The sequence below is a fragment of the Amphiura filiformis genome, chromosome 10, assembly GCF_039555335.1.
Source record: "Amphiura filiformis chromosome 10, Afil_fr2py, whole genome shotgun sequence".
NCBI classification, from domain to species: Eukaryota; Metazoa; Echinodermata; class Ophiuroidea; order Amphilepidida; family Amphiuridae; genus Amphiura; species Amphiura filiformis.
The window spans coordinates 66,586,176-66,599,699 of NC_092637.1; the positions used below are offsets into that span (position 1 = coordinate 66,586,176).

Below are 13,524 nucleotides of genomic sequence, written 5' to 3' on the forward strand. Positions count from 1 at the left end.
ACGATCGCTCCATTACTTTCAGGCAATTTATACACAATTTTAATTTTTGTACACTTTCGCTGGCATCACTGAATAAGCCTTTAAATGCCTTATGTGATCAAGGGAAACAGGGTTTTCACTGGAATTAAGCTTATAACATCGCCTTCTGTTGACAAAAAAAAATACAGTGTAATCCCATGGGCTATTCCAGTTGAAATTCACACTACTCATGTGGAAGATTTTGGAATTATATAGTATATTTGTGACCGTCCACGGCGAATGAGCCGTAAATTCATCCCCCGGTCAATTTTGTTTTATTTCGTGTTTAAAAAAATAAACATCATAAACTTAAAAATGGTATAACATTTGACGTCAAACGATATCCAGAAGCGGGGTTATGGTTTGTTAAACTTTGCTCCGTCAAAAAAATTATAGCTTTTTACGTTTTTACTTGTGTCTCTTTTTCCACATTGCTGGCAATAAATATCAAACAGTCATAATTGATGGTCATTTCAAATCATCCCCAAGTCAACGAGGTTTAAGAAAGTTCTCTCATTGTTAATTGTTGGTTATACAATGCCTGGTAAAATACAATGCAAAATACAATGCCTGGTAACCCACCACTTGAACAGGATTTAGCAAAAGCAAACAAAGACCAGAGCTATTAAAAGTTCTATAGCCATCTAAGGTAGAAGCTTATTATCCACTTCAACAATAGGATTATTGATTAGTTTTTGACTATCGAAATGAGGCGGATGTCGGGCCAGCTTAAGGTACGATGAATACGACCTTCGTACACATTTTATGCCGCAACTCAGAATACAATTTAGGGAATTTACGGCTCATTTGTGCTGCCGGGTCACATTTTTTTTTTTTATTTTGTCAGTGTTAATCATTTTGAAACCCATGCTCCCTCTGTATTATGGCTTTAGCTATATCTTCCACAACTGGAGTGAGTGTTTTAAATGGAAGTTACACAAATGTCTATTCAAGTCAAAACTCATACTCCCTCTGCAGAAGACATAAGCTAAATCTTCCACAGGCGTAGTGTGGATTTTAAATGGAATAGCCCAATAGGTTTATAGTTGGATGCTATATGTGACCCAGCAGCACAAATGAGCCGTAAATTCCCTAAATTGTATTCTGAGTTACGGTGTAAAATGTGTACGAAGGTCATATTCATCGGTAACTTAAGCTGGCCCGACATCCGTCTCATTTCGATAGTTAAAACTAATCAATAATCCTATTGTTGAAGTGGATAATAAGCTTCTACCTTAGATGGCTATAGAACTTTTAATAGCTCTGGTCTTTGTTTGCTTATATTGCTAAATCCTATTCAAGTGGTGGGTTACCAGGCATTGTATTTTGTACAGGTATGCATATTTAACCAACAATTAACAATGAGAGAACTTTCTTAAACCTTGTTGACTTGGGGATGATTTGAAATGACCGCCAATTATGACTGTTTGATATTTATTGCCAACAATGTGGAAAAAGAGACACATGTAAAAACGTAAAAGCTATAATTTTGTTGAAGGAGCAAAGTTTAACAAACCATAACCCCGCTTCTGGATATCGTTTGAAGTCAAATGATATACCATTTTTAAGTTTATGATGTTTATTTTTAAACAGGAAATAAAACAAAATTGACCGGGGGAGGAATTTACGGCTCATTCGCCGTGGACGGTCACATATGCCATGATCACAAATTTGTTCCATATTATAAAAAGAAGTATGTGTGTAGAAGTCTATGGACTAGGTGTTAATATTTTACATTGATTATATGCAACTCGGCATGAACTAGATGGTGCATGCCATTCTTTAAGATGCATGTCAGTTCATTGCTATAACTTGCCTTCCCTTATAAGCTCACAGGTGCATGCCATTTGAATAATGTCGCTGGGCGGGAAAATCCTCATATGTAATGCCAAAGGTCAAATGCAAAACCTCATAAGTAAAAAGTGGGACCCAATTACAAAACCTAATGTAACAATATACCATTTTATGTGAGATGCAAAAAGCGGTTGAAAATTAACAGGGTTTACACAGAACACGGTGTTGCTTATTTGGTTATGCAATTTAAAGGGAAGCACCAGAAGGTGTGTTGGGACATTTTCTTCAAGTTGACCCCAAAAAAATAGGATTTGCAGAAAATTGCACATGAGATTTTGTAATTGGAGCCCACTTTTTACATAATGAGGTTTTGCATTTGACCTTTGGAATTACATATGAGGTTTTTCCCGCCCAGCGATGAATGTATATAAGTGCATTTCTAAGGTTCTGTGATGCATGTGTAGATTTTGTTTACAAATAACTGAGCTGTTACCAATACTGCATGTTAGCATATATAATAGTATTTATGTACATCAACCTATTTGGAATGACAGACATTGAAAAATCAGTGATCCCAATGCTGTGATTAGCTCCCAAATACGGCTACTTGAATTCACTTGCTACAGCTCAGAAATATCAAGCAGTGACTTGCCAAAATATTCGCCTACTTTGGCGATAATGTTTTTATTAAATCTGGTTAATTTTTCATAACTACGACTAAAACCGAAGGTGTATTTTTTCTACAATAAGGATGATTTATATCAGAATTGATCAAAAGCTGCAAAACATAAAAAAATGTATCAATCTACTTTTAATGATTCATTTATTTCACCCCCTGCTTTCTTTGATTTTCAGGGTGAAGAGGTAGGCACTTTTTATTTTTGAAATTATCTGGGGCACATAAAGGTCAACTGCGTATTGGGCTGCTTGCATTTGGTGCACAATAATGTTAACTGCTGTTAAACAAATTTAAAGGCTCCAAGCAGTTGGTCTAAGTTTAAGGTTTATGGGGTTTAACATAACTATTTTGGTGGAATTTCTAATAAATTGGGAAAACTACAGTGAAAATAACACTCTTAATAACCTTTAACAAAAGATTGTAAATGATGATTGATATGAATGTGTGAATTTATAAAGTGTTGTAAAGTGTCGCAAATTTTGACCAGTGTAACATTTACACTTTTTTGGAATACTACTGCTAACAAAATTCTTCACACATTTATATCAGCTTTATTCTTTTATGATCAATCAAAGAAGTGTAAACTTTCTTTTTGTGAGTTTTGTTGTTGTTGTTGTTGTTGTTGTGAGAAAGTCCACAGGAGATATCTTGCACTTCCCACAATGCATTGCATCAGTCTGGGTGGGAAAAACCTCATATGTGACATGATCTGGTCCATGGGGCCGAAAGGAGGTATTTTTGAAAATTGAGTTACTGCAATTATTACATTATACATACAATAGGCTATCATTTACTGAAAACACCAAAGGTCTAGCATACTTGGTCCTAAAGTTGTTTTTTGATGTCTATTTTCTTATGTATTTTATTGTTTTTTAACTCCATATTTTTACCTTTATCTCAGTTTCAAATTTGCCGCCTTTGGCCCCCATGGACCAGATCGTGTCACATATGTACTTTTGGCCCTTGAACATGGATAAAGCCTTGTAGGTGTAGACTTTATATTGAAAACATTGCTTCATCCATGTTTAAGGGCCAAAAGTACATGCAGGAAATACCTCATATTTACTTTTGACCCTTGAAAATAGATAAAGCCTTGTAGGTGTAGACTTTATATTGAAGGGTTTGCTTCATCCATGTTCAAGGGCAAGAAGTACATATGAGGTTTTTCCAGCCCAGTGATGATTGCTTCCATTTCAATTTTCTAAATTCATAAATGCTATCCATTACAGTGTGGATTGCTAGTGAGAATGGGTACATCAATGAACAGCATCCGGATCTTGTACATTTCAACCCATGTTTAGGCAACAAATGGAACTTGTACAAAGTAATAGAATTGTCAGTTGATGAAATGAGGTACATGTATAATGTAGAGGATTCTGGGAATTAAGGGCAAGATATCTTCTCGGGAGAAAGCCATTCAGAACAACATAATGTGCAAAAATGATTTCCAGTGGCATTATTGTCACTGTATTTTTCTCCTCTCCAATGAATAAAAGGGAAATGCTGTTTTGTGATAACAAATTTCATTATCAATGTGTCGCTTTTATTGTAGATTGGTCTAACAACAATTATGTGATGTGATCAAGCAAAATCAGTCACAAGTTTGAAATATTTCATTTCATTTCAATTTTATTTATACAAGGGAAAGCCCAGATCAGCCCTTAAACTGGTCTTCCCTGGGGCCGTGTTGCTACAAAAATTTACAGAAATTACATTGCTCAAACTCTTTAAGGGATGAAATAAATTCTCGACCGGTGGTTGACCGGTTGCTATTGTTCTAAACATTGCCAATGTTTAGAACAATAGCAACCGGTCAACCGCCGGTCGAGAATTTATTTTTGAGTTCATCCCTAATAATGTTTTTGTGGAGGGTGTTTGCCTTAATTGTTTCTCTTTCGTCAAAAAAACCCCTCATTATAGAGGCATCTATGCTTGTAGCTGGAATTCTACGGTGGTCTAGGAATTCGCCTGTGAACATTTTGAGGTGGTGGACACAGATAGAGTGGTAGTATCAAACCAGATGACCTATTTTTATCATTGCATTGAGGGTTTAGAACCAGGAGGCTTTACATGTAACTCACTATGACCAGCTCTCACAAAATGAGCATAGCATAAGTCAATTCTGTCTTCAAAAATCAATATTTCCTCCACAATGTCTTTTGTTGTTTATTGAATGTTGTCATGATTCATGCACAGTATCTTCTATAGTGCCCAGGCGACTTTATGCTCATTTTGTGGGAGCAGGTGATTGTGAGTTGAGGCTTTCTGGCTCAACCCATGCATTATTTAGGCTTGACGTTTTCAATTTGCTTTCCATATCTATTTCGTATGCCATAAATATATATTTACTGTACTCGACCTAATTTAGCCACCTAATTAAATCACCTGAAAATGGCACTTAATAATGTCCATTTTTAAGTCAAACAGGACATTATGCAAAACAATTTTGTAGTTTAAGAAAATAATAATTCCATCTAACATTTATGTCACAACTATTTGAACTATTGGAAGTTGAATTTGCTACTTCTCAACAAGCATTTTCTACCATTTTGCATGCTAACAGGGCTTTGAAAAGGGGTGCTTTAACATACAAGTTAGGAATGCTTACAAGAGGGTACTAATTCAGGGAGGGAACCTAAGTAGATGATAGTTATTCACTACCATAAAAATTCATTAACCCTAACACTGGACACTGCTTTTTGGGATCGGAAGTCAAAGAAGATCCGAAAAAGTCAAGGAGAAGAAGAATTTTTGACTTGGCACCCCCGGGATTCGAACCTTTGACCCCTCGCATGCCAAGCACACGATCACGGACCGGTAGCTACACGGGTTATTGCTGCCCGGCCAGCAATTCCGTGCGCATATAACACTTAGGGTGATTGCGTCATCGCAGACCCTGGGATACATGCATGCGCGGATTTTTTCATCGTAAGATTTTGTAAGATTTTTGGGTGTTAGGGTTAATAAGTTTATGTGCCTATTAACAAGTTGCTCGGGGAAGAGCAAATTTTATGGTAGTTTGTTAAACTTTTTCATTTTTTCTTTTCATTTACAAATATCTGTGATACAGATACTTGTAAATTAAAAGGGGAAAAAAGTGTAACAAACATGTGCTTATTATCGAATTTTTACAGTATGTCCTCATCAGTTAGTGAAATTTGTGCTGTGTTGCGTCATCTTTGTTAACTTGAACCAATTGCACTTTTCCTATTCTTACACCATAGTATTTGTGATTTTTTGTTGTAAATAAAGTATTTTCAAACCATATTAGTTGTGTGTTAACTGGGATTAGTAAATTAAGATATGTTTAATTCATAGCGAACTAAATTATGATTTTTCTTTCTTTTTTGATCCACAGAGGCAGCCAATGTGGTATGATGGTAAGTCTGATTATTGAATCTTATTTAAAAGCCAAAAGAAAAATAGTATGTCTCAAAGCTTTACATGTAGTAAACTTTTTTTTTTATTATGTTTCACTACCTGGAGAGAATTGATCAAAATCAGATTCCCTCCTGAGGTTCGTATCTGTCAGTGAGTTGACCAGATCACTAGTATGTCATTATAGCTAGAGGCAGTATTATATCACAAATGGGTCAATGAGTTGCATAAAAATAACCTTGTGTGATACTAAAGAGTATTTGATTCCCAGATAGTGAGTTTTGCCTAAGGCAATTTGTGGTTAAATGTTGATCCCTCACTATAAGAGTTATTACCGTCGATTTGGTGTAAAAACAAAGTGAGACGTGATCAAATCTCTCCAGGTAACAAAATGTAATGTGCTGTGGGTTTTTTTTTTTAGTTTAGTCAAATCAGCTCAGACCTTTCAAAACTGACATCCTTATACACATAAGGCCCTTCGCACTTGATTATTAGTTTCCTGTTAAAGATTTTGAAAAAGGGACGAGGTGACTTTTAATTATTAATTATTAATTATCTTTTATTTCCTTTATTTAGTTTGAACTATTACACGCAACTTTTGACTCGTTTTGACTAGAGCGGGCATTTAATTATTTCACAACAATATTTGATTTTATAAATAAGTGAAGGTGGAGTTGTACTCTTTGTTCATTCATCATTATTGTTGATATTATTAAAGTCAGAAAATGGCAAGTAGAAGTAGTTGAAAGTTATTTTAAAGGAGAAAATTAGAAATAAAAATAAAATAATTAATTATTTTGAGATTTTCAATTTTGGACGCGGGCGGTAAACAAGAAACTAATAATCAAGTGCGAAGGGCCTAATGAAATATTGCCACTAATATATTGTTAATCACACAGTTCTTCCTAGAAATGCTTTCAAAACATATTTCAGCTATATTTTTGTTCAAAAAAAAGTTGGCCCATTTCTCTGAAACAAAAATAGGCACACAGCTTTAAGACACACAATTATTTTTATTTTTTATTTTTTTTGCCTCAATTGAATTCAGGGTGACAATGTCTTTTGTTTGTTTCCATAGATGCATCACAGCAAGATGGTGACACATCAAAAGGCAATCAATCTCAGTAAGTTAATGTGCTGGCCATATGCTTCAATGTAATAAAAAATCAGTTATGAGATATTTTCTCAAAATATCAAGAGCTATCTCAAAAATCAGTTATGAGATATTTTCTCAAAATATCAAGAGCTATCTCAAGAATCTCAGATGGACTAATAAATGGGCTTGTTTGTACATTTTAATGTTGATTCCAAACATGGTCATGCAAATTTACAATTCTGAATTTTTTCAAAATACACACCTATATCACTACAAAAAGGAAGTAAAGGGATTCCAGGTGAAATCCATACCCCCCCATGGAAGACATGACCTTAATCTCCCACACAGGAAGTGTAGATTTCAAATGGAATTACCCATCCAGTTAACCCAATTTAAAATTCCCACTGGTAGAATAAGGTCATGTCTTCCATAGGGGATGTATGGATTTCAACTGGAATAGGCCAGAATGTAACTTTTTTCTTTATTCTGTACAACAAATAGTTAATCTGGTTCACAAGTGAAAGGGACAATCTAAAACTACTTATTTGCATTGGTGCTCTAATTTTATTGGCAATAATGACCAGCATTTTCATGGAATCATAAATATATTACCCATGTTGCATCTGACCTCCTGACCTCTTCAGGTATACATTGTATTACCGCTGAATGAATCAGTAATTCATTAAACCTCTGCTTATATCCTACACACATCAGCCCCTTGCACCCCATCCCCTAACTTGTCTAGCTGGTCCAGTGTATCCCCATTCTGTCACTTTCTAAACTGTCGGATACATATCATGGTTGGGTTGCAGGATGCTTGGATTTAATGTGTTTATTGGTTACTCAGACCATTGACGCCATTATCCAATGTTATACATGTGATGCAGACAGATATACTCGGGGAAGAAGCGCAGTTTTAGATGCAGGATGAAAACCTGGAGACTAAATGCACATAAAGCTGCTCAGAATACTATAGAAAATTACTTAATTCATGTACATCGTGGAACCTACTCTTTGCATGGCTGTGCGTAGTAAGCTGTTGTACACAGATAACCTCGCAAATTGGACGCGTAGAGTAGGCTCAGTCGCGCTCTGTAGTCTGTACGCTCGTGTAGTAGCATGATTAGTCGCAGAGTAACAAGCATATAGTTGAGTGTCCCATGATGTACACAAATTTAATAATTTTTCTATAGTACATGTACATGCTGGTTGTTAGAAATTAAAACTCCACTTTTTTGCTCCCTTGTGAGGAAAGAACACTGGTTATATTTTCAAATATTCAAAGCCTAAAAAGAACCTGTTTGATGCAACATCTTCAACATGATTTAATATTGAAACATCCTTTTATTATTATTATTATTATTTCAAAGAACTTATAAAGTGCATTTCCCATGGACCAATGCGCTGTACAAAGAAAATAAAATACATCAAAAATACACAGCATGGCATTAAGAACAACAATATATCACAACATGGTAAAATATACTCCCTAATTACATCAAAATTTGAATAAAGCCGATATGCGCAGCAATCTGAACCACAATTAAAATAATTAAAAATACACTTGAACCCAACTAGGGACATATATCATTATAAAATACATATTATTATCAAACAGCAATGTTTAAAAAGACATAACTTGTACACATCGGGAGTGAATACCTGCAAACAGGTCTATGAAAATATACATAAAAAGGTCGACCTAATATTTAGGAAACAGATAGGTTTTAAAAAGTTTCTTAAAGGATTGCACATTAGGAGCCTCGTTGCACATTACTGTACCTGACATGTTATACTGATATGTTGTTGAAAACATTCTTTTTAGTGCAATTTTTTGATGAGCATGTGTATCCAAAAATTTGGAGAGTGACAAGATCAGAAATGAGTCGGTTGTCAGTGGTTACTCCACACATGCAGGTAACCAAGCTGGTTACTCACTCACAGGGTTGCCAAAACTTTTATTCCAAATTGCTGGTCAAATATTCGAAAAGTCACCCAATTTTTCTCTGTAATCATTTTTTTTCTATGGAACGGTACAGGGAAGTACTGGAAGTTGGGGGAAACAATGTTGAACAAATTTAAATCACCTGATTTGTTCTTAATCGTTAGTTTCTGTGGTACAAGAAATTGTCAAAAGTTGAGGGTAACATTTTCAAAATTTGCCCATGGGTTACCAAATTGTGACTTTGGCAACTTTGCTCACCCATTACTGATTACTTTTCAAAATAATTCAAGCTATCCTGCGATGGTTATGTAATATTAAATGGCATTGAGGGTGATGAAAGAATATATTTAATGAACTAAATTGTAATAGTCGCTTATATTTCATAGGAAGTGCAAATACATTCTTGTACCACCCGAAAAAAGGCCATTCAATATTATCATCATTTAAATATCAAGCTTTCTTTGTTGTAAAATTGTTAAGGGAACTTTTACTTTCTTGAGCACCTCAGTGATATCACTATGCTGAAAAAGGATGGCTGCCCAATTTGGGTAATTGGGAGATGAAACTGCACTATTCACGCCAAAATTATGTAAAAAATATCCCGCTATACATGATACAAATTCTGCACCCATTGCTCACCCTCTCCCTTCACACCTTCATTTTAAGTTGCTATTTTTCCATCATATTTTATTTTGTACTAACTCATCTATGCTTTATTTGGACTCTTTGCTACTATTAACTCAAAATAGGAATGGTGGAGGGGGCACATATCGATTAGGTCAAAGGTCAGAAGCAGAGGTCACAGGTCAGGGCTGGGACCCTGCATCTTATGATGCAGATACAGAGGTAAGATGTGTGTTAATAACAGTGTGATGTGCAAATTGACCTGAGTAGGTTAAAGTTCATGTTGAGGTCAAAGATCAAGGCTGGGTCATGTGCCCCATGGTGCAAATATAGAGGCTGTCTGGGTCCCAGCCGGTTTGTGTTCCTCTGTCACTAAACAAACCGTCTGGCGACAACCCCGAAATTACAATTGCTGATTGGTTAATGAATTTCCAAATAAAACTGTTTTTAATTGGCTATACGATGTGACTCGTGTAAGTGACACTAAACATCATAGATGCTCCACTTTTTGTAGATACCGCAAACGAAAAATGTACGCTAGCTTTAGCAGCCACTGAGGCGCCGATCGTCTGATATTGCCTTTCATGTACGCGACTTGCAGCGCATACTCACATACATTGTGTGGATTTAGCAACCGCATAGCTGTCAATCAACCGCTGCATGCGCTGAAGCCCAGCGTTGATTGACAGCAAAATTTAACGCCAGTATTTAGGGAGTTGATGTTCAGCCAATCAGAAAAGACGTACTATGAGGTTGTCGTCAGACGGTTTGTTTAGTGACGAAGGAGCACAAATCGGCTGGGACCGGGACTAATATAGAGGTATGAATTAGCAGTGTGATGTACATATTGATCCGAGTAGGTTTAAGTTCATGTTTAGGTTAAATGTGAAGGCTGGGTCATGTATGTATGCAGATATAGAGGTAATAAGCAGGATTTAAGTAGGTTAAAGTTCATAGAGGTCAAAGATCAGGCCTAGATAACTACCGCGTAGCGCTATGCGCTAAATTGGACTTCACATAGCACGGGTGGCTGAGACAGACTTTCTTTTTTCTTTTTTTTTTTTTTTTGCCTAATTTCTGTTCTTGAATACTACAAAGTTCATAAACATTGTGCCTTGACTGTAAAAAAAATATGTATCTCATATTGCATAGCTCATTTTCTAAAAAAAAAGTCATAGCACTTAGCTATGGAATTGGCTATTCCATTAGGGATTCAATCATGTTTCACCGTTGTTCATCACCGTTTAACAACGATGTGTCCGCGTGGTTTACTTCGCGAGGGCAGCTTTAGCTGCCCGGCTAAGTAAACCACGCAGACGCTAACGCCGGACACGAAGTTGTTAAGCGGTGATGAACAACGGTGAAACATGATTGAATCCTTTCAACAACGAAAACAAGCTAAAGATCGTCAAATGTATTATTAAATAGATTTATTTCATGAGGAATGTCCAGTTTAGTCATTGCCACTCAACATGGCAAGAAGATTGATTATTTTTCTGTTGATATCAGCAATAGAATTACAGAATAAAGGAACAACATTTAGCTGGGTTCCTCCAAAATAATGAACAAAATAATGAACATAATGAACAAGTTCCAGGCATGACAAATTTTACTCGCTATAACGCGTAGAACGCGTATACGCGCTTCCATTAACTTGCGTTTGCGTATACGCTCTAATAAGTGTGGATTCATCACGGATTAACAACGGTTGGCTCCTGTACAAAGGTATTATAAGAGTTGTTGAATTTAAAATCCACACACCCCCTGTGGAAGATTCTGGAAATATTTTCCACAGGGGGAGTATGAATTTCAAATGGAACGAACACATTAGGCAGCTTCATCTGAATTTCATACACTCCTCTGCGAAAGATTCAACCTGAATATTCCACAGAGGGAGGGAGAGTTTCAAATAGAGTTGGTTAATGTGCTAATTCCATTTAAAATTCACACTCCCCCTGTGGAAGATATTTCCAAAATCTTCCACAGGGGTAGTGTGGATATTAAATGGAATAGCCCATTGACCCCAATGCTTTGTTTCCAGGTAACAAACCAAGACGTAAACCGAGGGGAGTCACTACTTGAAAAGGGCAGGTCATGGGCACAACCAGATTCTGATGACGACTCCAGCTACTGATACCAGTGATATATATGCCTGTAACCCCCGGATTTTCTATATTTAATGCCCTGTACTGTTACATTGGATACTAACTTAGCTGAAGGTTTCCTATCTGGTGATGCAAAAATAATCAACATTTTAGCTGACTGTGCTATTAAGAAATTTGTTGTCAGATACTATCGTATCTCAAAAGGCTGCCTTGTGTGATTTTTATTATCATTGTTGTATTATTTTGTTATTTTGTATTTCAGAATGCTTCTTTCTTTTATAAATGGACGTGAGATTGTAATATTGCAATAATGCTTCAAAATTAATATTTGTAGTTAATTTTACAGTGTATCTCAACACAATTTGATGACAATAATAAAAAAAAATCACACAGGGCAGCCTTTTGAGACACCTAATGCTGCATCTAACTTAACTTTTAACCACATCTGAAATTATGGTACATGTTTTTAGAATATTCAGCTTGCAATCCTGTTGCATATCGTCGTTGCGCCGGACAAACCTATGTTTCATTAGCCCTTGAACATGTTTAAAGCAAAACCTCCTATGTAACCTGTTAGCAGTTTTGTTTTAAACATGTTCAGTGGCCAATAGCACATAGTAGGTTTTTTCCTGCCCAACTACGTTATGCAATGACACTGCATGGAAGTCAGACTATAAGTTTTTATCACACACCTTTTCTTGATACCTGCACTTTGTGAATACTTTCAGTCATCGCTATAACCATTGTATAGGAACATGTGAAGTGGGTAAAGTTTGTTCGGCTTATAATAGGCAAAAAGTATATCTTTTTCGTTACTGCACGCAACAATAAAGTCCCAACATATGCTCGCATAGATTAATGTAAGCGTCAATAGTTTCGCATTAAGCAACTAGTGTCATTGCTTCGCCCAAATGCGTGCATGCCATTCTATATCAATACACAATGTTATGAGTCATTTTTCAAGCGAACAAACTTTAGGCGATTACGGATTCAGCCTAGATACACAACTAAACCTTGTAACTAAGTGAATATTTTATAATTTAAAGGGGAAAAATTAGCACTGATTATACAAGATACCTGAATGTTTGAAAAAATTAGTTTTCATTTTTTCAAGCCGAACAAACTTTAGACGATTACGGATTCAGCCTAGATACACAACTAAACCTTGTAACTAAGTGAATATTTTATAATTTAAAGGGGAAAAATTAGCACTGATTATATAAGATACCTGAATGTTCTAAAAAATTAGTGTGCTAATCTTATTTATTGCGGAAATTTCAATTGAATGAACACAACCTATTAGCGTGACAATTTTTTGCATACACTTAGAGAATAAGCGATAGAATTTTTATTTTGCCTATCCTCTACCGTGTGATAGACGACAGGCAGGTCCAATATTTTGAGTAGTGGATGCCGGCGTAGCAGCGTATCCACTACGATAAAAAATATTGGACCTGCCTGTCGCTCTATCATAGGTAGATGATAGGCAAAATAAAAATTCATATTGTTTATTCTCATTCTTAGTCAGTTAAATATTATTTTAATAACTGTAAACAATTTTTTAAAGCAAAAACTAAAAACATTATAAAATGAACGAAACTTGTTTACAACTTCACGTATTCTGTTAGCATACTGCTAGCGCGTCACGTATTCCGCACTAGTCTCACGCATACAGCGCGATGCATACGCGCACCTCTACAAGCGTGTTACGCATTATCAAGACGCATGATGGCATGGGGTCGTCTACGGCCTGATAGACGGCACCCGAAATCATGCGATTGTCCAATCAGAAATGTGTCTACGAACTAGATCACTCCCACTGACTAAGAATGCGTGATGTATGCCAGCATGTGCGACTGCGTGAGTAACGCGGAAATGAATCCAA

The 13,524-nt window shown here is 36.0% G+C and overlaps 1 protein-coding gene across 5 annotated transcripts in view; it reads left to right on the top strand.

The window, feature by feature from the left end:
• LOC140163196 (uncharacterized protein C8orf34 homolog) overlaps nt 1-12,942 on the top strand; it is a 39,971-nt gene extending 27,029 nt beyond the window's left edge. For 4 of the 5 annotated variants that reach the window (XM_072186591.1, XM_072186593.1, XM_072186592.1 and 1 more), the window contains 4 exons: nt 5,850-5,871; nt 6,948-6,993; nt 9,660-9,756; nt 11,576-12,942. In XM_072186591.1, coding sequence (XP_072042692.1) covers nt 5,850-5,871; nt 6,948-6,993; nt 9,660-9,756; nt 11,576-11,668 — 258 coding nt within the window. In that variant the 3' untranslated portion in view covers nt 11,669-12,942. The remainder of the gene's footprint in view (nt 1-5,849; nt 5,872-6,947; nt 6,994-9,659; nt 9,757-11,575) is intronic. The other variant, XM_072186595.1, reaches the window with a different exon arrangement.
• Nucleotides 12,943-13,524: the final 582 nt, after the last annotated feature.